This window comes from Narcine bancroftii, chromosome 2 (assembly GCF_036971445.1).
Source record: "Narcine bancroftii isolate sNarBan1 chromosome 2, sNarBan1.hap1, whole genome shotgun sequence".
Taxonomy (NCBI): domain Eukaryota; kingdom Metazoa; phylum Chordata; class Chondrichthyes; order Torpediniformes; family Narcinidae; genus Narcine; species Narcine bancroftii.
This window is the reverse complement of record NC_091470.1, coordinates 37068501-37096352: the sequence shown is the minus strand read 5'-3', so window position 1 is coordinate 37096352 and position 27852 is coordinate 37068501. Positions and strand designations below refer to the sequence as shown.

At 38.1% G+C, this 27852-nt stretch overlaps 1 protein-coding gene across 3 annotated transcripts in view; it reads right to left on the bottom strand.

Annotated features, from left to right (window-relative positions):
* Positions 1–27852, bottom strand: part of rtn1a (reticulon 1a) — a 206842-nt gene that overhangs the window by 139640 nt on the left and 39350 nt on the right. For all 3 annotated transcript variants that reach the window (XM_069916313.1, XM_069916310.1, XM_069916311.1), the window contains one exon: positions 7810–7842. Coding sequence is in view for 2 of the 3 variants with exons in the window: in XM_069916310.1 (XP_069772411.1) it covers positions 7810–7842 (33 nt within the window). In the remaining variant the exon portion in view is untranslated. The remainder of the gene's footprint in view (positions 1–7809; positions 7843–27852) is intronic.

The window sequence follows — 27852 nt, the reverse complement described above, 5'->3', positions numbered from 1 at the left end:
ACCTGTTGTACACATCCCTCTTCCTCCAAACCAAATTCCCAATATCCTTTGAAAACCAAGACTCCATATATTTTATAACATTTCCTTTAATCCTCACAAGGACACACCAACTCTGTACTCTCAAAATTTCTCATTTGAATATCCTCCATTTATCTGTTACATCCTTCCCTGAAAATAAATGATCCCAATTCACACCCTCTAAATCCTTTCACATCTCCTCAAAATTGGTCTTATTCCAATAAAGAATCTCAACCTTAGGAGCAGGCCTATCACTCTCCATTATATGCCTAACTAATTGTATAATGATCACTAGACCCAAAATGTTCCCCAACACAAACCTGTCACCTGACCTATCTTGTTCCCTAATAGGAGATCTAATACTGCCCCCTCCCTTGTCGGTTCTTCTAGGTATTGATTTAGAAAAAATTCCTGAACACATTTGACAAACTCCAACCCATCTAGCCCTTTTACAGTATGGGCATCCCAGTCAATGTGGGGAAAGTTAAAATCTCCTATAATAACCACCTATGTTTATTACACATATATGCTATCTCCTTACAAATTTGCTCCTCTAATTACCACAGCCCATTAGGGGGTCTATAATACACTCCCATTAGGGGGTCTATAATACACTCCCATTAGTGTTTTCATGCCTCTCCCATTCCTCAATTCCACCCATAAGCTTCACTGGATGAGGCCTCCAATCTATCCTGCTATAGCCCCACCGTAATGTTTTCTCTAACAGGCAATGCGACTCTACCACACCTAAAGCAACGGAATCCTGGTACATTTAGCGGCCAATCATGCCCCTCCTGCAACCAAGTTTCACTGATGGCTACAATATCATATTTCCATGTGTCAGTTCATGCTCTAAGCTCATCAACCTTTCTTACAATGCTCTTTGCATTGAAATATATACACACATGAGAGAATGTCCACAAATACTCTCCTTTGATTACTATCTACTTGTACGCACGCGCCCCTCCCCCTTCATTATCTTTAACATTCTGGTTCCTCTCTCCCTTCAAATCTAGGTGTTCTTCTACCCTAATCTCCGCACTCTCAGTCTGACTTCCACCCCCTGACAAACTAGTTTAAACCCTCTCCAACATCTCTAGCAAACCTGCCTGCCAGGATATTGGTCCCCCTGCAGGTCAAGTGCAGCCCATCCTTTTGTACAGGTCAGACCTTTCCCAGAAGATATCCCAATGATCCATAAATGTGAAATCCTGCCCCAACTCTTTAGCCACGCATTCATCTGCCATATCTTCCAATTCATACCCTCTTGAGCACGTGGCACAGGCAGCAATCCCAAGATTACCACTATTCTTTCTTCAGGATCTCATCCCCACTCCTGTCTATGTCATTGGTCCCCACATGGACCACAACATCTGACTGCTCACCCTCCCCCTCCAGAATGCTGTGTACTCGATCAGAGACATCCCTGATCCTAGCACCTTGGAGGCCACATACCAACCAGGAGCCCTGATCTCGTCCAGCATATCTCCAATCTGATCCTATATCCAGCGTTCCCAATTACAAGAGCTCTCCTCTTTTCCTCTCTTCCCTTCTGAGCCAAACAGCCAGCCCCTGTGCCAGAGACCTGATCACCGCAACTTGTCCCTGGTAGGTCACCCCCCTCCACCACACGTCAACAGTATACTTATTATTGAGGTAACATCCACAGGGGTACACTGCACCGTCTCCTCCTCCACTCCCCTTTCCTCACCCAGTTAGCAGGCTCTTGTCTGTTTGGGGCGATTGTCTCCCTGTAACTCCTATCTACCATTGCCTCTGCCTCCCTTATGATCCGAAGCTCACCCAGCTGCAATTCCAGTTCCCTAACACCGTCTCTCAGGAGTTGAACCTAGATGCACCTTTTGCAGGTGTTGTCATCAGAAACATTTGTCCTGTCCCTGAATTTCCACATCCTGCAATTGGAGCACAGGACTACCCAAAATGCCTTCATAACCTACTCTTAAATTAAATCAGATAAATTAAAATAAACTTACCAACCTTACCTCACTGGGAACCTTTGCTCGTCAAAGCCTGTCAAGTCAAAGCCTCGAAGTCCCACTCCTTCACTGCACCACTCCTTTATCTAACTCGCCCTTTATTGGTCCTTGCCCATTAACTCAATTATCCAATTGGAAAGGCCAAGATCCTGATCCTGCGCCATTTTTAAACTCTCCCAAAAGCTATTTACCAACATGACACACTTGACCCACCTCTGACTCAGTCTCTCCTCTGACTGGAAAGCAGGTAGTTGAAAACCAAATGATAAGAACATTTGATTTTCCCATTTCAGATATGTGACACCTCCCTTGCTTCTTTCCTTTTTGTTTCATGAAGCAACCCCCGCCCCCCCCCAACTCTCTGCCATCCACCAGTTTCATTCACCTTCCTCACCTGGTTCCATCTGCCCATTTCTCTCTACTCCCTTGGTTCCACCGACTCTCTGCCAGCCCCTGTCTCATCACTCCATCTCAACTCATTACACTGGCTATCTCCCCATTATACTTTCAGTCTTGATGCAGAATCTTGAACAACTAGCCTTGTTCCTCGACAGATGTTGCTCTATCGCAGAGTTCCCACAGCAGTTCATTTTTTTCTGCTTGCAGATTCTAGCATCGGTAGTCCGTTGTGTCACAATCAGGGGCTGAAGATTAACTGCATGCCATTCAATTTCATCCATTTTAATTGAAAATGTACAACATAGATGGCTTCTGATTACATAAACAATTCAAATTGACACTATTAGTGTTAGTTTTGAGTCAAAATCTCTCATTTACTTGGATATAGGGCAAGGCCAATGTCATTAAATCAACATTCGATGCTTATTATCAAAGAAGGAAAGTCATTACCTATTTCCTTGGAGTGCAATTAAATTCTTTAAAATGTTTAAAGCCTCAGGAAAAAGTGGGTCCTCAACTAAAGAGGTCATCAGGTAAATAAAACATGAGCAACTGTAATCCAACTTGAATAAATAAAGTCATGAATAGCGTAGACTGTGCTGCAGATTATTTCTACAGGAGCATATAACCATATACAGCACAGAACAGGCCAGTTTGGCCCTTCTAGTCCATGCCAGAACAAATCCCCACCCTCCTAGTCCCACTGATCAGCACCTGGTCCATACCTCTCCAATCCTCTCCCCTCCATGTAATTATCCAGTCTTTCCTTAAATGTAAATAACGTCCTTGCTTCAACCACCTCTGCCGGAACCTTATTCCACATCCCAACCACCCTTTGCGTGAAGAAATTTCCCCTCATGTTCCCCTTATAAATTTTCCCTTTCAATTACAAACCATGGCCTCTGGTTTGAATATCCCCCATTCTTAATTGAAAAAGCCTATCCATGTTGACTCTTTCTATCCCTTTTAAAATCTTGAACACCTCCATCAAATCCTCCCTCAAGCTTCTACGCTCCAGAGAAAAAAACCCCAGGCTGCTCAACCTTTCTCTGTAACTCAAACCTTGACATCCTGTCAACATTCTTGTGAACCTTCTCTGCACTCTCTCTATTTTGTTTATATCCTTCCTATAATTTGGTGACTAAAACTGCACACAGTATTCCAAATTTGGCCTCACCAATGCTTTGTACAATCTCATCATAACCTCCCAACTCTTGAATTCAATACTCCGATTTATGAAGGCCAACATTCCAAATGCCTTCTTCACCACTCTATCTACCTGACTATCAACTTAGAGGGTACTATTTACCATAACTCGTAAATCTCTTTGTTGCTCTGCACTACTCAATTGTATATGACCTATTTAGATTTGCCTTTCCAAAGTGCAACACTTCACACTTATCCGTATTAAATTCCATCAGCCATTTCTCAGCCCACTCCTCTAGCTTTCCTATATCTCTATTTAAGCTACAGTAATCTTCCTCACTGTCCACAATACCACCAATCTTTGTATCATCTGCAAACTTGCTTATCCAATTCACCACCCCTTCTTCCAGATCGTTAATATATATAACAAATAATAGTGGACCCAGGACCGAACCCTGAGGAACTCCACTAGTCACCAGCCTCCAATTGGACAAACAATTTTCTACCACTACTCTCTGACACCTCCCATCCAACCATTACTGAATCCATTTCACTACCTCCTTATTTATACCTAATGCCTCTACCTTTTCACCTAACCTCCTGTGGGGAACTTTGTCAAAAGCTTTACTAAAGTCCAAATAGACAACATCCACAGCTTTCCCTTCATCAATCTTTTTCATAACCCCCTCGAAAAACTCTAGAAGCGGATTATAAAAGGAGCCATGTTACATTCATTTGTGAATTTTCAGCAGGCACATGGAGAGGTGTTCGCGATGGAGTTATTTTGGGATGTGCGAAGAATAAAGACCTCAAATACATACCATAATTGAGCAGACGTCCACAATGGAGTTTGCGACTCCATTGCCCATTCAGAGCCAGCTCTTCAGCGCTTGACGTCCTGTTTTGCGGAAACTGCCAAAATGTTTGGCCTGGAAGTCAGCCTGAAGAAAACTGAGGTCCTCCATCAGCCAGCTCCCCACCATGACTACCAGCCCCCCCACATCTCCAACGGGCACACAAAACTCAAAACGGTCAACCAGTTTACCTATCTCGGCTGCACCATTTCATCGGATGCAAGGATCGACAATGAGATAGACAACAGACTCGCCAAGGCAAATAGTGCCTTTGGAAGACTACACAAAAGAGTCTGGAAAAACAACCAACTGAAAAACTTCACAAAAATTAGCGTATACAGAGCCGTTGTCATACCCACACTCCTGTTTGGCTCTGAATCATGGGTCCTCTATCGGCATCACCTACGGCTCCTAGAACGCTTCCACCAGCGTTGTCTCCACTCCATCCTCAACATTCATTGGAGCGACTTCATATCCAACATCGAAGTACTCGAGATGGCAGAGGCCGACAGCATCGAATCCACGCTGCTGAAGATCAAACTGCGCTGGGTAGGTCACGTCTCCAGAATGGAGGACCATCGCCTTCCCAAGATCATGTTCTATGGCGAACTCTCCACTGGCCACCGTGACAGAGGTGCACCAAAGAAAAGGTACAAGGACTGCCTAAAGAAATCTCTTGGTGCCTGCCACATTGACCACCGCCAGTGGGCTGATATCGCCTCAAACCGTGCATCTTGGCGCCTCACAGTTTGGCGGGCAGCAACCTCCTTTGAAGAAGACCGCAGAGCCCACCTCACTGACAAAAGGCAAAGGAGGAAAAACCCAACACCCAACCCCAACCAACCAATTTTCCCCTGCAGCCGCTGCAACCGTGTCTGCCTGTCCCGCATCGGACTTGTCAGCCACAAACGAGCCTGCAGCTGATGTGGACTTTTACCCCCTCCATAAATCTTCGTCCGCGAAGCCAAGCCAAAGAAAGAATGTAGGCATTCTTTGGAATAAGAGAATGCAAGGTCCTGGAGATCATGAAGGACTTTAAGAAAATGCTTTTACTTACAGTGAGAATTTCTTCCCCGCCTTTGACAGACTCCTGAATGAACCCCCAATAAATGCACGTTGGTACATATGACAATAAATTTCACAAAATGAGTGACCAAAATTACTTAATTTAATTTCACAGATGATAAACTTCAGATGTTTGAGAGCAGAAAGATATGAAAAAAATACATACACTTTTTACTCTTGCATGCACATTTTGTTACATTTTACATAAATATTAATACATGTATGTAATAATATTTATTCAAGTAGTTTTCTTTCTTTCCTTTAACATTATTTTTATTGAGTTTTATCATACAACCATACATTGTTAGTCCATATAAATTAAATTATATACATTTAGAATTGCATCATGTCATATAGAAATAATAATACATGGACTCCTATTCCAATCTAAACATATAATCTAAAAAAGAAAAAAGGTTGATTATAGGTTTATAGGTTATAGGTTTTTACTGTTAATTTGTATTAGTTTCAATTGTCAAAAAGCATATACATACACCTCGCATCCAATAGTTAAATTTTGTGGACCAATTTTTTGGGGGCCGATTTTTTCCACACATACTACTTTTGACCCCGATAAGTACCTGCATCATTTAGGCTGGCAGTAATTCGGATGGGTGGAGTGTTCTCGTTCGAGGCATCGGGTGCTCTGGAGGGCAGGAAGCCGGGGCCTAGTCTACAGTCAAAGCAACGGGAGCTTCGGAGGACAGATGGCCAGGGCATCAAAAGCTCAGATGGGTGGACAGCCGGGGGCCAAGAATTGGAGCGGGAGGGTAAAAGAGACTTTTATATGGTATCAATTATTACCAAATATTTTCAATTGCAAGTCATGCCCACTAACTGCCATTGTGGGCACTGGCTCGTACGATTCCCATCTCAGCCAACACATTTCTCCGAGTTGCTAATTACGTGTCAAAGAGCTGCATGTAGCTTGCAAGCTGTGATTTGGCCACCCCTGCTCTACAAGTCATCGTTTTCTACCTTCAGTGATGGCTACATATTTGACATTAAAACATCACTGCAATTTCAAAGCAGGCAACACCAAACTGGATTTCTAAATTGCTGAATTATTGTATGATAAACAAGATTTATTTGCAATAAGTCTTTGAGAAGAGCCTGATCACAAGAGTTAATTTAGTAACCATTCTATGTTCTACCCTATTGCAAATGGAAAACCAATCGATTTTAAACAGTTTGGGGTGCTAACAATAATTAAACTCACTCTAATAATGTAAAAAGCTCATTTCCATGATCTACGCCAGTTAGAAAGGCTGGTTACAATTAGTGCTACAAAACATCACAGCACATATAACCATTTACGGAGTGGAAACAGGCCATGTTGGCCTTTCGAGTCCGCATCGGTTCACTGATTTTGTGCGCCCTCTTCAGGCATTGGTCCCGGTAGATCTTCATTCAATAACAATAGGTGAATTCAATGCAGGTGGAATCTTATTGAAATTGAAAGCAAGATTGTTGTCCTGGCACCACACAACCAGATTCTTGATTTCCATCCTGCTTTCTGAATAATGTGAAAAGCTTTTTTTTAAGAAAAAAAACCAGTGCTGTCTATGATTTCATGCTGTATAATCATACCTAGAACACAATGGCTATCCTACATTAAAATAATTTGTGGACTGGCTCTTTCTATTCATCCCCAATCACAAGGATGTACCTAGAAACCTGTTGTTTCCTTTTCATAGGTTTGTGTAATGTCTTTACAATAAACTGCCAGGTTCCTCAAGACCAGTAATATACAAGGGTTGGTTCCAGTAAAAAAAAAAATAGAAAATTCACATGAAATAATGTTTAGCACTTACCAAAAAAAACATGATCTCTGCTTTCAAAATAAGATAAATGTAGCATCAAACACTAGAAATTCTCCTCAACGGCTTTTTCTCCAGGGTCATCTGCTTCATTAATAATGGTTTTTGTCATAGAAGTCTCTCTTTAATTTTATAAACTGAGATGATTTTTTGTTCTGTTATGAATGCCCGGTGCTCTAGTCCTTCAAAATGGCACCAACAGAGAGTCAGATGCCCACATGGGCAAGTAAGATGGTGAATTTTTTTTTTCCAACTTGTAACGTCATGTCGGCACTAAAAAGAATTTTGGTTTTGGGGTATTTTTGGTTTTCAGATACAGGGTACTCGGCCTGTATTACATGCTTTTGTTTCTCAGTACAGGTTCAAATAGGCAATCTTTGGAATTGTTAGTCAATGCAACATATCTTTAATTTTTTTGGCAATCTTTTCAGTTTCTTTGACATAAAAGTAGTATTCATAATTAAACATTCACAAATCAGCATTCATATTGTAGTGAAAATAAAATATTACCTTTATCAGCTGGATTCAAGAAAGGATGTTCAACTGGAAAAAAATGGAGACATACAGTGAGTAAAATAATTTTATTATTTGTTAGAAAACATTGATTAGTACATGACATTTCCTGCTTAAATTTTGTTCCAAAATGTAAGACAGCTCGTTTCTAAAGAGAAGATACAAGTCACCTCTCGAATTTTCTGCCACAGGTGTCTGTGAAGTTCAGGTCATTGGGCGTGTTTAAGGCAGAGATTGATAGCTATCTGAATAGTCATGGTATCAAAGGTGATGGGGAGAAGGCAGGGGAGTGGGGCTGAGTGGGTGAATAGATCAGTTCATGATGGAATGGCGAAGCAGACTTAATGGGCTGAATTTTCTAATTCTGCTCCTATATCTTATGGTCTTGATGCACCATCAATTACCACAAAAAACTGAGGTTGTGAAACTGATAGGCTTTTATGGACTACGGACTGGAACAGCAACCAACCTCATTGACTGATCATGGCAGGAAGAGTGGGGAGCATGGAAAGGGGTAATGGTTTGGTTCAGTCTTGAGATGCATGTCTAGCCAGCAGTAGCCACAGTATAACAGGTTTTATGGTTTGTATCTTATCAATGTTTTAAAAAATGCCCACATTAAAACTTAATTGCAAATGCAAGGCTAGACAAACCACAAGAATCCTACCAGGATAGGATGCAAAAGTACATTCTAATTGGAAAAAAGGTGTCCAGAAAATGATGTTTCTTAAATGATTAATGACTCTCAAGTTAAAAATGCAGTGAATTGCCAAAATCTATATTTTACAGACCTTATCAATATCACTTGCAGGTCACTTAGACACCTGCTTTGTCTAAAGAAATCAGAAAAATAACTGATGGGGAAACCATGAAAGCCAATGCCCCAACACAAATTATCAGTTGAAAGAAATTGTACAGTTTGTTTGGTTTAGTTTTTCTTACCACAAACTTTCTGACAAAAATGCCGAGTAAGAAAATGATATTCTAATTCAATTATTTTTCTTATGGATATATGCAAACAATAAATGCATCAATGTAGCTGGGTTGTGGGTAGGAGAAACAGGACAGGATGAAATTAGCAGTAGAGACCTGGCATTATGATGTGCCCAAAGGATTTAGGCTTATTAAATAAAGCCTTTGACCTACTTTTGTAATCAATTTCTGAATAATGACAGCTATACACTTTGGGAGTTGGAAGTCAAGACACAACCAGTAATGGTAATATTTATAAAGTACTGCTTGCAGAAATTAGATCCCATGAAACAAAATTTTGATTGGAATCTTGCAAGAGCTTTCATTGTTGCTTTATTCAGAAGGCACACAAAACAGATTAAGCAATGAACCATTCATGCAGAGAAGCATGCAATTATTTTTGTTGCACATAAATTTAAACTCCTTGAATATGTGTGCATAATTTCTTTTCGATGGCTATTACTTCTTTAGATTTCTACGTCCTCTTGCATACATGGTAATTTCATTAACGTATGGGTACTTTACAAGCTATGGGACTGTTGAAGCCAATTTATTTAATTGTTAGGTGGGATACACAATGTTTGTAAAGGTGTATACCTATTGCATTTTCTCCAAGGTTCTTCACTACTATAGAGTAGGTGGTGCTAGGTTTATATCCAAAAGTGATTTCAGGTGATCATGCATCAGGTGGAGTTTATTTGGTTTTATGTACATGCTGACACATGCTTTTTAATAGAATAGGGGCATTGTCTGAAATGACTGATAACCACTGATATAAAATTTAATTTCATGTTCCAGTGAAGACCTTTATTACTAAATGAAGTTTTTAGTGAATGATATTGACGTTTTAATGATAGAATTAGATGGATAACAAGTAATGAGAATTTGTTACACAATAATGTATAAATGTACCAAACTCCACACTTGTTGCAGCTGAACAAGTACAAAAGATACACCAACTACAACAATATACATTATCACAATATACCAAAACAGGAAAGAGTAATTATAAAGTAATAGCCAGAAAACTGTTCCATTGCAGGTAATGCAAAAAATAAAGTCATGTTTTCTAACAGATATTTTGATGGTCCCAAACGAGGTTATGGTCAGTTAGAGTAAAGATAAAGGTTCCATTATTATCACATAATACTACATTTAGAATGCAACATACATGAGGTTCTTTAACTTTGTCTACCATAAGAATGACAAAGAGTCACCACTTTGTCAAGTGCCCCTCACAGAAATGAGGGCCCAGCGAGGAATGAACTCGAAACCCCGGTTTACAAGACCACTGCTCTAACCACTGAGCTATCAAAGCCTCTGAGCCATCAGAGTAGTATCAAAAGCTTGATAGCCATTGAATTAAAAACTTTTCTTTAACCTAGAGACGCTGGACGACAGGCTGAAAGTAGCAGAGAGAAGAGGTTGTGCAGGATTATGAGGGTCCTTTATTGATGTTGGCTTCTTTCTTGAGGCAGTGTCTCACATAGATATCCTCAGTGGATAGAGGTCAGTTCCCATGAAGGATGTGGCGAAGTTTGACAATTTCTGCAGCTTTCTGCATTCCTGCGTACTCAAGTTACTAAACGAGACCGTGATGCAACCAGTCGTTTGACAATATGTCAAATCTCTTGAGTTTTTGGAAAGTTGAGCTACTGTGCCTTCTTTACAGTTACTTTGGATTCCTGGGTCCAAGGAAGATCCTCTGACACTGGACTCCCATAAAATAACCATCTCCACTGCCATCCAAGCAACGGAGACAGGGGTGAGGTCCCTTGGCTTCCCCTTCCTAAAATCCACAATAAGCTACTTGATTGTACTGATATTGTGAACAAGATTGAAGTCACATTACATAACCAGATTCTCTATCTCCATCCTAGATTCTTACTCATTTCAAATTTTTGGGCTAACAACAGTGGAGATGTCAGTAAACTTACAGATTGCATTGGAGCTGAACTTCACTGTGCAATCATAAATGTACACAAAATAGAGTCGGGAACTGTGCTTGCAGTTTGGTGCACCAGTGTTGATGGTCAGCAAAGAGATGTTGCCAATCTGCATTAATTGGGATCTGCTGATGAGAAAATTGAGGATCTGATTGCAAAGGGATGAATGAAATTTAAGCTTGCCAAGTTTGATTACAAGTTTTGGTGATATATGGTGTTAAATATCAAGGTGGAGACAATATAACTTTTTGATTGAAAAAAAGAGAGACTGGGTTGGGTACATTGCAGCTTCTTCATTTAATTCTAAGAGGAGTGGCAATTTTGGTGAGGAAAAAAAACTCCCAATTAAAATACAAAATGTAGTAACTGATCCTGTAGGGAGTTATGTGATGGTGCATTGTCAAATATATTTGCAATTATGGACTCTTAAATCTCTATGCACCAAATGTGAAAGATGAAAAATTTATACAGGAAACATTTTTGAATTTAGCAGAGGCACATGAGAATATTTTAATAGGAGATTTTAATTTTTGTTTAGATCCCATTTTAGATGGAACTGCTAGAGGAATGTCAAGAGCTAAAGAAGCAAAAGTTATATTGGTATTTATGAGGGATTTGAACTTAATGGATGTGTTGAAAATTCATCCCAGAAAAAGGGATTTTAAAAATTCAAATAGACTTGATTCCTATTCCAGAATTGATTTATTTTTAATTTTAGCACAAGAAGTGGAATATAAAGTAAGAATGTTGTCTGGCCATTCTCCTCGATGACTGATTATTGTAATACCTGATAAAGAGAAATCAGTTTACAGATGGAGATCGAATTCATTATTGTTAAAAAGAACATATTTTCAGGAATTTATTAGAGAACAAATACGGTTATTCTGAAATGCAAAATTGAACTCTGAATGATAAATGCGTAACATGGGATGCTTTGAAAGTATATTTGAGAAATTAAATTATAAGCTTTACTTCGAAAATCAAGAAGGAGTATATAAAAGAGGTAGACCGATTAGAACAAGAAATAAACGTTTTGGAAAAAGATCTTCACAGTAGAAACTCTGATGATAAATATAGGCAACTTATTAATAAAAAAAAACAAATATAAAACTTTACAATCTTATAGAACAGGAAAGGTGATTATGAGAACTAAACAGAGGTATTATGAGTTAGGTGAACGATTACATGGCAATTGAAAGCAGAACAGGTATCAAGAACAATTCAATCAATTAAAAATGATTTTAATGTCATCAGTTACAAACCTCAAGAAATAAATGAATTTTTAAAGAAATTTTATTCAAAATCATATTGGTCGGTCTTTAAAAGATGAGAATAAAATAGACAGATATTTATCTTAGATACATTTTCCTAGATTGTGTATGGTAGAACAAATAAAATTAAGTGCTAATTTTACACAACTAGAAGTTAAGGAAGCAATCAGTTCATTACAAAATAATAAAGCACTGGGAGAAGATGTTTTTCCACCTGAATTCTATAAAGAATTTAAAGGTTTATTTATTCTTATCTTTATGGAAATGATTGATCAAGCATCAATATCACATACTCTTCCAGAAATATTTTCAATAACAATAATTACTATGATACCAAAATAAAGAGACCTATTTCATTATTAAATACAGATTATAAGATTCTTGCTAAAATACTGGCGAATAGGATGACACAATTATTACCTAAATTAATAAATATGGATGACACAGGCTTTGTAAAAAAGACAATCAGCAGACAACGTGGCCAAATTATTTAGTATAAACATTTAGTAATAAAAAAAATCTAAGTGTTGCTGTGGCTTTAAGTGCAGAAAAACCCTTTGACAGATTGGAATGGGATTTTTGTTTAAGGTCTTGGACAAATTTGAGTTTAATCAAACTATTATAAATTGGATTAAGGCATTATATAACAATCCCAAAGCTAATGTAGTAACTATTGGACAAATGTCCGCTCCATTCCTACTGATGAGATCAAGTAGACAAGGATCCCCTTATCCCCCGCTTTGTTTATACAAGCTATAGAGCCATTAGCAGAGGTAATTGGGAGCAATTTGGATAAGGGATTTAAGGTTGGTCAAGAAGAGCATAAAATTAGTTTATTTGGAGATGATATTTTAAGATATTTGACAGAATGTGAAACTTCTGTGCAAAAATTACACTTTAATTTGGAAGAATATGATAAGATTTCTAGTTATAAAATAAATTGGGACAAAAGTGAAATTATACCTCTCACAGAAGGAGATTATAGTTTGTCAAAGAAATACTCAATTTAAGTGGCCAAAAGATGGGATTAAATATTTAGGGATTCATATAGATAATAATCTAAAAATTTTATATAAATTGAATTATTTCCCATTACTCAAAAAGGTTGATTTTTTTTTAAAAATGGATGACTTTACCTATAATATTAGTAGGAAGGGTTAATTATATCAAGATGAATTTTTTCCCAAGAATTTAGTATCTCTTTCAAATTTTACCCATATTATTGTCACAAAGATTTTTCAAGAATTAAATAGATATGCAAGGAAATTTCTTTGGAAAGGTAAAATGTCAAGAGTTTCTATAGAAAGATTAATGTGGAAATATGAATTGTGAGGCCTTCAGCTTCCTAACTTTATTACCAAGTGGCTCAAATGGCATTTCTCACTTCTCTTTTTGAAGGAGTAGAAAAACTAGCATGGGTTAAAATAGAATTGGATGAGAGAGAGAGAGAGAGAGAGAGAGAGAGAGAGAGAGAGAGAGAGAGAGAGAGAAATTTATATATAAATGGGACTCAAAATTAATAATTGGTGTTAAAGAGACACCATTGTTGAAACACTTAATTATTGTTTGGAATAAGATAAATGATGAAATCAGAACAAAAGGAAGTACATCGCCCAAGATGTATTCAATTCAAAACCATCTTGTACCTTTTTCAAAGGACAATCTATTTTTAAATATTAAAAATATTGAAGATTGTTATGAACAAGGCAAATTGATGTCATTTGAGCAACTGAGGAATAAATATGGAATACCTAGTAATACTCTGTTATTTTCAACTGAGAGGATATTTAAGGGAAAAGCTAGATCTAGAGATGTGGTTGCCTATTTATAGTGAGGTGGAAACTCTTCTTATGAGAGGAAATACTAAAATAATACTTCTGCAATGCATCTTTTATTGCAAACTAGAACTATTAATCAAGGTGTGCATAAATCTTGACAGAAATGGGAGTTAGATTAAAATATTACAACTGATGAACAAAGATGGTCTGATATCTGTCAAGACTGTATGATAAATATTACTAACGTAAGAAACATATATATTTTTAACATCAGTTATATTTGATGCCACAAAAATTGAATAGAATTAAATTAAATTTATCAGATCAATGTTTCAGGTGTGATGAATAGATAGGTACTTTCTTGCATTCAACTAGGTCATGCCCCAATGTAAGACCTTTTTAGGTGGATTTAGTGAACTTTTTAGAACAAGTTACATGCATTGTATATCCACTAAATGCAGATTTATTCCTATTGGGGAATATAGAAGGAACAAGGCCCAAGTTAAAATTATCAATATATCAAACGTTACTGGATGTCAGAGGACAAAGAAAGAGTCCACCATTATCTCCTAAAAGAAAATCTGATAGACTTGGAAATGGACAAAATGGCAGAAATGAAAAGAACGGGAATGGAAAGGGTTCATCTACTCTTGAAATGAGTTCACCATCTGGACTGGAATCTCAAGGCTGATTTTTTTTTGTAATATGTTAATATTTCTGACTGGCTGGCTGGGGAGGAGGGGATTCCACTAATTTCTTTGTTCGTCATCAGTCACTAGTGGGTAATCCACACCCAGTTTTTATTTTAGGGAGTTACTACCTTTTGGTAGTTTTTTTTGTTGTTTTTTTTCTCTCTTATTAACTAATATTATTTTTATTTGGAGGGCCTATATATTTTAATTTGAGGGTTCTATATATAGATTGTTTTTTCTTTGTTATTATTAATTTTATGACTATTTTTGGTATCTAGCAATTGTATTCGATATGTTGAATTTGAAATTTGCTACCTTTAATGTTCAGGGATTAAATAATCTAATCAAGCATAAACGAGTTTTGGCTTACATTAAAAAGATGAAGATTGATATTGCTTTTTTACAGGAGTTTATTACATTGGAAATCTAAAGGTATAAAAAACTTGGGGGATTGTTTTAAAGAAGGTCAATTTTTATCATTTAATCAAATGAGGGAAGATTTTCGTATTAATGAGAATTCTTTATTTGTTTATTATCAACTTTGATCTCTAGTAAAACAAATATTTGGTAGAAATATGATTTTACCTAAATTGACTAAATTTGAATCTTTTCTTGTGATTGCACCAAAGAAGGGATACATTTCATTGATGTACCAAATATTACAGGAAAGTATGGAAAAAAAGGGATGGAATAGACCTAAGATTAAATGGGAAAGGGATATCAATTTTACTTTTTCTGAGGATGATTGGTTAGATATTTGTGTTACTAGATTGATAAATGCTCATTATGCAATGGTTAATTACAATTTTTTTTACATCAATTGTATTTAACACCTGAAAAGTTTTTAAAAATATGGTTTTAGTGAATCAGATTCTTGTTTTAGGTGTGGTAATTCGGTTGGAACATTTTTTAATGCTGTTTGGTTATGTGTACATATACAATCTTTTTGGAAAGCAATTCAATTGTTTTTGGAATGTTTGTATAAGATCAAAATACCTCTGGATCGAACAATATTTTTGTTGGGTGAGTTGAATCCTTTGAAAGATTTAGGATTGATAAATTTCAGATTGCTTTTGTGTATTTAGCTTTATCTGTTGCAAAAAAATGTATAGCGTACATAAAAATGCTAATGTGATTGATATTAATAGATGGCATAATGAGATGAAAACTTGTTTAGTAATGGAAAAAATTATGTATGTTTTACATGATAATTATTCTTTTTTTAATTAGTCATCTTCATATTTTAGAATATTTACATTTACCTTGATTAGATTTTAGTAAATATATTTCAGTTTTCTTTTCTTTTTCTTTGGCTCTCCTAAAGAGAGTAGGCTGAGAGGGGGAGGGGGGAGTTCTTTTTTCTTTTCTTTTTTTACATATAAAGAAAATTTTTTATCATTCATAATATGTATTTTTTTTATTGTATGCAATAACTTTGTTGAATGAATAAAGAAAGTTATTTTAAAAAATCAATATATCAAACAAAATTTGTTAAAATAGCATTAGCAAGGAAATGTATTACAGTGTCTTGGAAATAGGATTCACATTGGGAAGATGGAATGCAGAAATTCAAAGCTGTATCACTTTAGAAAAAATTACATCTAATTTGAGAAATAAATATGCTATATTTTTGGAATGCTTTAGTTTTCTGATGGAAGGAACATCTACATCCTACCTTGAGAACTAAATCAAATAAAAAAAATTAATTTGTCATTTCTGTTCCTCTGAAGTTCCTTAGAAATGTGTGCTTCATTGTTTACATCAATGCTTGTATTTAATGCACAAATTCTGTGTTTCTCATAATGGGAAACACATTTTTATGCTAATTATAAATGTGTGTGTGTCAATAGAACCATAGAATATTACAGCACAGAAAAAAAAAGGCCATTTGACCCTTCTGGTCTGTGCCAACCAAGAAAACTAGCTAGTTCCACTGACGTGCTCTCATTCCATAACTCTCCAGACCTCTCCTATCCATGTATTGATCCAATTTATTTTTAAAACTCAAGATTGAATCTACATTCACTACACCATATGGCAGCTCATTCCATATTCCTACCACTCTGAGTGAAAGAACTTTCCCCTAATGTTTCTCTTATATTCTCTGTCTAAAGTGATAACCTCTTGATTTCATCTTCCCCAACCTAATATGCTTCTGAACAACAAATTTTGCAACTGGCAACGTTATCATGCTTATACAATTGTTGTGTATTTATATCTTCTTCTTTGGCTTGGCTTCGCGGACGAATATTTATGGAGGGGTAAATGTCCACGTCAGCTGCAGGCTCGTTTGTGGCTGACAAGTCCGATGCGGGACAGGCAGACACGGTTGCAGCGGTTGCAGGGGAAAATTTGTTGGTTGGGGTTGGGTGTTGGGTTTTTCCTCCTTTGTCTTTTGTCAGTGAGGTGGGCTCTGCAGTCTCCTTCAAAGGAGGTTGCTGCCCGCCGAACTGTGAGGCGCCAAGATGCACGGTTTGAGGCGATATCAGCCCACTGGCGGTGGTCAATGTGGCAGGCACCAAGAGATTTCTTTAGGCAGTCCTTGTACCTCTTCTTTGGTGCACCTCTGACACGATGGCCAGTGGAGAGCTTGCCATATAACACGATCTTGGGAAGGCATTGGTCCTCCATTCTGGAGACGTGACCTACCCAGCGCAGTTGGATCTTCAACAGCGTGGATTCGATGCTGTCGGCCTCTGCCATCTCGAGTACTTCGATGTTAGGGATGAAGTCGCTCCAATGAATGTTGAGGATGGAGCAGAGACAATGCTAGTGGAAGCGTTCTAGGAGCTGTAGGTGATGCCGGTAGAGGACCCATGATTCAGAGCCGAATAGGAGTGTGGGTATGACAACGGCTCTGTATACGCTTATCTTTGTGAGGTTTTTCAGTTGGTTGTTTTTCCAGACTCTTTTGTGTAGTCTTCCAAAGGCGCTATTTGCCTTGGCGAGTCTGTTGTCTATCTCGTTGTGGATCCTTGCATCTGATGAAATGGTGCAGCCGAGATAGGTAAACTGGCTGACCGTTTTGAGTTTTGTGTGCCCGATGGAGATGTGGGGGGGCTGGTAGTCATGGTGGGGGACCTGGCTGATGGAGGACCTCAGGTTTCTTCAGGCTGACTTCCAGGCCAAACATTTTGGCAGTTTCCGCAAAACAGGACGTCAAGCGCTGAAGAGCTGGCTCTGAAATGGGCAACTAAAGCGGCATCGTCTGCAAAGAGTAGTTCACGGACAAGTTGCTCTTGTGTCTTGGTGCGGCTTTCGCGCAAACAGAGGAACTACTGACATGGTCTTTGCCCTCAGACAGCTCCAAGAAAAGTGCAGAGAACAAAACAAAGGACTCTACATCACCTTTGTTGACCTCACCAAAGCCTTCGACACCGTGAGCAGGAAAGGGCTTTGGCAAATACTAGAGCGCCTCGGATGCCGCCCCCAAAGTTCCTCAACATGGTTATCCAACTGCACGAAAACCAACAAGGTCGGGTCAGATACAGCAATGAGCTCTCCGAACCCTTCTCCATGAACAATGGCGTGAAGCAAGGCTGCGTTCTCGCACCAACCCTCTTTTCAATCTTCTTCAGCGTGATGCTGAACCAAGCCATGAAAGACCTCAACAACGAAGACGCTGTTTACATCCGGTACCGCACGGATGGCAGTCTCTTCAATCTGTATTTATATACATTTTCGCAAAATATCATGTGGTCATTGGCATAGTGACAATCATTTCTACAAAGAGAACAGATGGACAACATGCTGCGAGTTCCTTACCGAGGTTCAATCAAGCTATAATTCTGCCACTGTTATTGCAAGCAGAATTCCTTGAGGTCTTGATTCAATAGAGTAAATTAATTCAAATGCAATGAAGAAGAGAACAAGCTTGTAATGATCAATACTAAAGGCTCAATGGCAAAAGTTATCTAAAAAACCTTCCCCTTTATGTTTACCAAGATGTTGCCAGGAATGGTTTTGTCCAGAGGAAAGACTGAAGAATCTAGGTTTTACTTGGAGCAGGAGAGATCAGGAGGGGACTTGATTGAGATATATAAAAATTAAGAGTAGAAATAATAGACTCCAGATATCATTTCCCCTAACCAGAGGTGAATAGAATTAGAAGATATGGAAACGATTTAGAGAGGGACACTTTTCACCCGGAGAGCACCAAGTATCTGGAATGCATTGGCAGACAGAGGGGTAGAAGCAAAGCCACCATCTTCATTGATGAGACATCTGGACAAGCACTTGAATCATTTGAGAGCTATGGCCAAATACTGGAAGATAGGATTAATATGTGAATGCCCACAGTTTACTTTTTTTTTAAATTTTTTTATTTTTCACACCATACTGATGAGGTGAATGACCTGTCTCCATCCTTCATGATTCTGATCAATAACCAGATCAATTTACAAAACATTAAACACATTTTTGCCAGAAACAAAGCAAGAGATCAATTAGCCAGTCCGTCCAATTTTCTGTTTTCTTTCAAGTGGAGTTGTTTCTATAATGTTAGCGATTTGAACTTGGGCAGTCAGGGCATCATTTCAAAACTTCAAAAAGTTGTAAACAGTGAGGAGGTGAAATGATGCATGTCCACAAGTAGATGAGGTGGGAGACAATTCAGGGAGACAACCAAGGCAAAATAAAAGTCTCTGTACATTTATAAGGAGAAGTAAAGAACAAAATAAAGGAAGTTTTGCAAAACTTTATGCATTAAAAAAACTTGAACTGCATTCATTGCACATGCACTGCATTTTAGGAAATACAGACCCTCCATAATGTGTGAGACAAAGACATTTTTTCCTTTATTTGCCCCTATGCTCCAGTTTAAAATTTGTAATCAAGCAATTCATATGTGATTAAAATGCACATTCCAGATTTTATTCAAATTTATTTGTATACATTTTGGTTTGACATGTGAAATTAGAGTACTTTTTATACATTGTTCCCCCATTTCAGGGTAACATAATGTATGGGACATTTGGCTTCACACGTGTTTGAGATTACTCAGGTATGTTTAATTGCTTCATTGGTGCAGGTATAAGGGAGCTAGGCTTGTGTTATGCATTTGATGTTTCAAGGACAAACACTGCACACTGAGACGTGGGGCTTCATTCATTCTTTAATACAGAACTAAAATGGTTCCCCGTGATACAAAGAAGAAAGAGTGACAACATTATTTGCACGCAGGCATAAATACCTAACACTCTTCCCCTCCCAGAAGAGTAAATGATTTGTGCAAATATCATAAGGGCAGTACTATTACTAAATCTACAATAATTACATTGTGCCCGTAGACTAAAAGCGAAGATTATGAGTAATTATAAAATAAACATGATGTGTTGGATCACCAAGTCATTGAACACAGTCTTTCAGTCGTTCTGGAGGACATCTTTCTCTTTGATTATCTCCACCAGGGAACTTTGAGACTTCTCCAGACTCTGCCTTTGGGAGAAATACCTTAGTTGATGGTGAGGACTGAAAAGTTAGTCTTTGGTGACCACTATTCAAGCTCGTTGTTAGCATAGGACTGCAGGATTGAGCAGAATGTGGTGAAGGCTGCTCTGAGCAGTCGGAGAGGTGCTCCATTGAATTGTGGGACTGCTTGGCTGAGGGCAGCTCGGTGGAGATGGAGTTTCATTTCTTGGAGATATTTCCAGAATGTTGACAGTAGCCTGGGCCCATGTAATTTCATCTGAGACCTCTTCAGGATCATAAGCTGTGGGTGTGGCCATAGAATCATCCACAGCTCTCAATTGGTCTATATGTCATTTCCATATTTTAGATCCCAACAGTATGGAATAAGAACAAGGATTATTTTTTTTTAAGGATAACTCCTCTCACCCATGGCTCCCTATTATCCTGGTAGTCTTGTAAAGCCATTACTGGCTCTCCCACTTCTAGAAATTTGGTAGGTTTATTGGGAGACATGGATTGTTTTTGCTGTAATAGGTAAACGGTGAAGTAGTTCTTGATTGATAGCTGTAGCCTCCACTGTCCATTTATTTATCTCATCTTTCTGTTTAGTTTCCAGTAGGGGCAGGCGATATAGCCCATCAGCATGGTTATTTTGTGATGCTGGCTTATGTGGCAAGCAACATAGCCCATCTTTGAATTCTTGTTGCTGCTAGCACTGGTATTCCCTTTTTAGGGCCTAAAATCAAACTGAGCGGTTTGTTGCTGGTTACCAAGGAAAACTTTCTACCATACAAGTATTGGTGGAATCATTTGATGCCAAACACTATGGCAAGTCCTTCTTTTTCCAGTTCTGCATAATTCCATTCACAAGTCATCAGAGACCAGGAGGCATAAGCCACCAGTTGTTCCCTTTTTCAGTGACATGTGACAACATTGTTCCTAATCCAACTGGTGATGCATCTATCACCAGAGTAATTTCTTTGTTTGGGTCATAGTGGACAAGAATATTGTCGCTTGATGTTGGTATTTCTTTCAAGCGTTACTAGTCTCGTTATTCCAATACCATTTCTGGTCTTTTTTTAAATAGTTGGTTTAGTGGTCTGCACAGCGTCAGCATATTTGGAATGTGCTTCTGATAATGGCTCGTCAAACCCAGGAATGACTGCAATTCGGATTAGTTTGTTGTGTAGGGCGCTCTGTGGACCACTTTGATGCCAGTAGTGTCCATTCATACTCCTTCACTGTTAATTGTAAAGCCCAGATACGTGACAGAAGGTACAATAAGTACACACTTGTCTTGGCACAGCCAGACGTTTGCTTCTTGCAATCTGGTTAAGAAGTTTTCTAGATTGGATTGGTGCTCAGTCATCTCCACTGGTAATTATAATGTCATTGAGGTAGCAACCTACAATAAGTCCATGTAATAATTTGTCCATGGCCGGGGCGGCTGATATGGTATTCGAGCATAGGTGAATAACCTCAAATGAGTATTGATTGCCACATATTTGAGTCATTATCCAATTCTATTTATTGATATGTTTGCATTAAGTCTAACTTGGGGAATTTCTTTCCCCTGTTCAAGACTTGGAATAATTCTTCTGCTTTGGGTATAGGGTGTTCTGGTATCTGCAAATCCTGATTAATGGTGACTTTGTAATCACCACAAATTCAAATTTCTCATTGGCTTTTCACACTGGCATGATGGGGGCTACCCAATCATTGTATTGGATTTTCTCCAGTATTCCCTCATCTACTAGTCTGTTAAGTTCTGCTTCAATCTTTCCTTTTATGACAATTAGGCTCAACGCCTGGTTTCACGTGTAATTTTGCCTGGACTCCTTGGATTTTCCTTAGGCCTTTTCAAAAGCCCCCCGGTACTTCTTGAGGTCTTGTTCCAGCTTTGACTGGTCTTTATCTTCTAGGTACGTTCATTATGGATCCAATTTCCAACTAATCTAGTTGAATGTGTGATAGCTAGTTTCTTCCAAAAAAAAAGCTGGCCTTTTGGTATCAATGATGTCGAGGATAGCTGTTTTGGCATTTGTTCTTTATATTTCACGTTTACATTACATTTTACAAACACCTTGTCTTTTTCCCCTGTGCCTGTTTTTATCAATGATGTTGAGGAAAGCTGTTTTGGCATTTGTTCTTTATATTTCACGTTTACATTACATTTTACAAACACCTTGTCTTTTTCCCCTGTGCCTGTTTTTAACACCGTGTCAGCCTGTTTAATGGCGAGGTGAGGCAGGAGTTATTGTTTTAAATTTAATGACATCAGCGAAACTTCTGCTCCTGGGTCCAGCTCCGTTTGAAGAGGTTCATTGTTTATTTTCACTTTGACATAGAATTCTGATTTTCTATTATTAAATCCACAAATATACATGATTTCCTATCTTATCTTCTTCCAAGTCATTTGTTTCCGTGCTTTTGACCTTTTCTTCCACCATTCTCACTCCGGTGGGGCATTTTTTGTATCTCTGTCCCTTCTTTTTAATCTTTGTTTCTCGGGCACTTGGCTTTAATATGCCCCTCTGTCACATAGATGGCACCTATACTGTCTGAAATAACAGTTATCAGGCTCATGGTTATTTTTTCTGCAGGGAAAGCAGTTTTGGTAAGAAATTTGCCAATCAATAGGGGGGGGGATCACCTTGGCAGATGTCCATGTTATTATTATCAGACATTTTGAAACCCAAGACTATCTCTTACACAGAATTAAGAGTTATCTCTTTTTGACTTAGTAATTTCGGTCTGGCACTGAGGTCCCCAGTGGCAACGAGGATGGGATTTGAACCCATGCTTGCTTCTAAGGTTTTGATCACAAATGGAGTCTGTGGTTGCCATTTTTCAACATGAGGAGTTAAGCCAATGAAAGTCAAAGAAGCCATTAGGAGGATGAAACAAAAACTGCGAGAAACATCACCCAAACTTTAAGATTACCAAGACCAACATTAAGAAGAAAGAGTGAACTCAGTAATTGTAAAGGGACTGGTATTCCAAGGAAGACCTCCATTCATCTCATCTGTGAAACATGGTAGTGGGGGCATTATGGTCTGGTCTGCCAGAGGTATGGCTGCACTCGTCTTCATTGATTATGTAACTGTTGACAGCAGAAGCAAAATGAATTCGGAGATGCATAGCAATATTTTATCTGCTCAATTTCAAATAAATACCTCCAATCTCATGGGTGGTGTTTCATCCTACAGCAAGACAATGATCCCAAACATATTGCTGATGCAACAAAGGAGCTTTTCAAAGCTTAACACTGGAAAATTCTTGAACGCCCAAGTCAGTCACCCAATCTAAATCCGATTGAGAATGCCTTCCATCTGCTGAAGAGAGAACTCAAGGGGAAAAGCCCCTGACAAACAGGAGCTGAAGATGGCTGTGGTAGAGGCCTGGCAAAGCATCACCAGAAAAGATACTCAGCAACTGGTGATATCAATGAATCACAGATGTCAAGCAGTAATTTCATGCAAAGGATATGCAGTAAAGGTACTAAACAGGACTACTTTAATAGACATACGATTGCTATGTCCCAAATATGGTACCCTGAAATGCACACAAATAACCTCGAATAAAATCTTGAACGTGCACTTTCAGATATGAATTGAAAAAAAAAAAATGCTGGAGAGAGTTAGCAGGTCAAACAGTGCCTTTATGTTGCAAAAGTGAAGATACTTCACCAACGTTTCGGGCTTGAGCCCTTCATCAAGGTGTGTTTATTCACTTAACCGCAGTGTCAAAAGAATCCTGTTTAACCAGCTTCAGATGTGAATTGTATGATTAAAAATTTAAAACTGTAGAGCACGGGAGCAAATAAAGGTAATAAATGTGTCCTTGTCCCAAACATTATGGAGGGTACTGTCTGTCACAACCACAAAAGTTTTACAAAGGAAAAGGCATTCATGAAACTTGATAATGGAATGACTACCAAATGTACTGCTAATAACTGTAAGTTAGGCTGTTGAACCACCTGTGTCATTATGCCAGATGTGTCAAGAATCTGCCTGTCCTTGATGAAAAGTACTTTGATTTCAGATATGCAGCATCCTTGGAAATTATGGATCATTTTATTCAAACTGTACATACATACATACACATACCATTTGGAAATTATTATAAAGTAACCATTAACTAAGTGAAAATAAATTACAAGAATATATTTCAGGAATGGTTTACCACCTTGCTTATTTTTAGTAAGGTCAAATCATTATTCATTCAATTTGCAAAGGGTAATTACATAATCAGAAAAGGAAAATGACCCAAATATGATTTAAAGAGACTTGCTATGATATTTAAATGCATTACAGGAAAATGATAAAGGAGCAGCAATGGGCCATTCAACCCATTGAGTCCACTCCATCATTTCATCACGAGCTGATCCATTTTCCCACCTCCTTCCCATAACCCATGATTCCCTGAAAATTCAAATACCCATCAACATCTGCCTTTAATACACCTCACGGCTTGGCCTCCATGGCTGCCTATGGCAGCAAATTCCAGAGCTTCACTGCTCTCTGGCTAAAGAAATTCCTCTGTATCAGTTTTAAATGACTAATCTTGAAGTTACATCCTCTTGCCCTAGACTCCCCTACCATGGGAAATAACTTAGCCACATCTGTCCAGGCCAAAAGTCGTTCTTTCAGAATCAGATTTATGGTCATGAATATGTGTCATGAAATTTGTTGTTTTGCAGCAGCAGGATTGTGTAGATCAAGATGCAAAATTACTACAAATTACAATTCTGTAAAGATATTAAAAACAAACAAATAAATAAATTAACAGTGCACCAAAGAGGTAGCATCCAGAGATTCATTGTCCATTCCGAAATCTGATGGTCGAAGGGAAATGATCCATTTTTGAAAAATGTTGAGTGTTTGTCTTCAGGCTCCTATACCTCCCTGCTGATGACAAAAAGGCATGGCCTCTAGGTAGTGAGGGTCCTCGATAATAGAAACTGCTTTCTTGAGGCACCACTTCTTGTAGATGTCCTTGATGGACTGAAGGCTAATGCCCATGATGGCAATGGCCAAGTTTACAACACTCTATAATCTGTTCTTGTCCATTGCCACCTCCATACCAGACAGTGATGCACTAATGACTACAAAATGTACTCCTAGTAACTGTAAGTTAGGCTGTTGAACCACCTCTGTCATTAAGCCAGATGTGTCATTAGTCAAGAATCTGCCTGTCCTTGATGAAAAGTACTTTTCAATTTCAGATATGCACAGCATCCTTGGAAATACTGGATCATTTTATTCAAACTGTACATACACATACAATTTGGAAATAAAATCTGTTAGAATGTTCTCCACTGAACACCTGTAGAAATTTGCAAGGGTCTTCGTTGACATACTAAATCTCCTCAAACTCCTAACACAATATAGCTGCTGACGTGCCTTCTTCATGATTGTACCAACATGATGGCCCCAGGATAGGTCTTCAGAGATGTTGACACCCTGGATTCCCTCCAGGAATTATTTCTGTGAAACTTCTCTGAACCCTCAACCTTTCTTCAACAAGGAGCACAAAAATGTACGCCGTACTCCAAGTGAGGTCTCACCAGTGCCTTACAAAGCCTTATCTATCACACTGTTCAAGATTGGAAGAAGATACTTATTGAAAAAAAACATTTGAACAACACAAGTAATTTTTTTTTAAATCTTTAAGTTATATGATATTTATCAACTTTAATCCAAGAAAAAAAATGGTAGCACAGGTGACACCAATTGGAAAAAATATGAAGCAATGACCCATACATTCAACCACATATCATTTTAAACACTATGACTGAAAAAAGTCATGAATAACCATCCATAGTTTACAATTTGCCTTACAAAATAAAAGGAAATCCAAAGTGTATGCCATCCATTAACATGGAGTGCCTATGATACTCCTGATCAAAATACTTCAAGAATATGCAATAATCAGATATTGTTGGTCATGTCAGGAAATAAGATTAGGGGAGTAAGAACAAGACATATGCTATTTTCAGGGATTGTTATTCACCTGCAAGTTTGAAGATGTCATTTGGAAGAGCTGATTGGGTTCAATTACACAACACATCAGTGCGGTACGGTTTAGCATAGCAAAATTGTTACAGCGCCAGCGGTCTGTAGGAGTTTGTACATTCTGCCCATGTCTGTTACCATACTGTATGTCTAAATTTTTTTAAAGTCTATGGAATAACTTAGAAGATTTCAGAATATTGTGATGATTCCCTTTTTTTTTTGAAGTCCATAACTTGCTTCCAAGTGAAAGAATGAAAACTAGTGGCTGCCTTTAGAACCACTAGACACAGCAAAGAGAATTCTAAACCTAAATTCCAGCTACCAGCACCCAGGCAAAGTAATCTTTAACCAGAAATTCAACTGGTCAGTCACAAAATCTATGGTGCAGTCAGCAAGTTGGAGATGAGGTATTTTGCAATGAGGGCCTTGCATTAACTTTTAATTATTTGCAGGTCTGGAATGCTACAGAAAACTATTCATGTACACTGATATTCATCTGTGATACCAAAGAAGAAAATCATAATTCAAGACAGCACCAGCTTCTTGATAGGCATCCCACCAATCTCTTGGAAAGCAAGACCACATAGCATTCCATATAAAAGATGTACAGTATTCTAGACACTCATTGAATCTTCTTCTATAACATTTTCCAAAGCAGTGATTTGTATCACTTAGAAGTCTGATAGTAATGAGTATATGGGTTCCACCATCATTCACTATATATATATATAAATTTTTTTAAAAATTAATTTATTTATTTATACATACTAACATACCTAAATACACACAACTGCAAGCTGCTCACAAATATTGTTTCCTCCTGCCATATTTTGTTGTTTCCAAGCAACAATCCACCCATCTTAGGCCAAGAATTCCACTTTCCAAATCCAGACTCTGAATCTTAGCATACAAATTCATTCAGTAATAGGACCAGTCAAAAATCTGATTCCACCAGATTATATTCATAGATACAGTTGGAGCATCTTAATAGGGCCATGCTGATCATCAGTCACTCATTTACACTAATCTGACATTCATCCAATTTTCTCTTCTTGCATTCTCATCTCGCCTGCTATGGGACAATTTACAGTGACAAATTAACATACCATTTTGCGCACATCTGGGAAATGGGAGTAAACCACAGCATCCATCAAGAAACAGACATTGTCATAAAGGAGAATGTGCAGATTTTCTTCTTGTAGGTTCATCTGAAGACTTTCTCTATTTTCCCCCCCCCCCCCCCCACCAAATTAAAGTGACAGAACAGTCCAGGCTGAAGTTAAACCTTTTGGGAGGACACCAAGAACTTTACCTTCTTGCAGGGAAAAAAAAGGTGGGAATAGATGGGCTGCAATATGGAATAAGCAGTCTGCCTCAGGGATTTCTGCCAAGGGCTTCACTTTTTACAATCTGTATTCATGACTTGAATGAAGACATCAAAAGTACGACTGCGTCATTTGCTGATGACACAAAAGTGAACTGTCAAGAGAATACAAGGGATATGAAGATATGAAATGTGGGGAAATGTGAATGTCCATTTTGGCTTAAAAACCTGAAAGTTCATTACACAAATGAAGAGTGGTTACAAAGCTTGGAGATGCAGAACAATCTGGATGTTCTTCTGCATGCTTCACAAAAGGTCTTGTGGACATAGAAAGCAAAAACAATAGAATTTCTTCATAGGGGAATTGATTTCAAAAGTAAGAGGTTATGCTTTAGTTTTATAGAACATTGGTCAGACCACATTTGGAGTACTGTGAACAGTATTATTTTGCTGATTAGGCAATGTTGATGTGTTACCTGCCTAACAGAATGGGCTGTCTTTGAAGAAGAACAGGATAAAATCATATCAGCTGGAATTTATATGAATATTGAGAATAAACACAAGCAGTGGATGTTTTCACTAAGGTAATATTTCACTTATTAACATCATTTGTTGCATTTGGAACAAAATA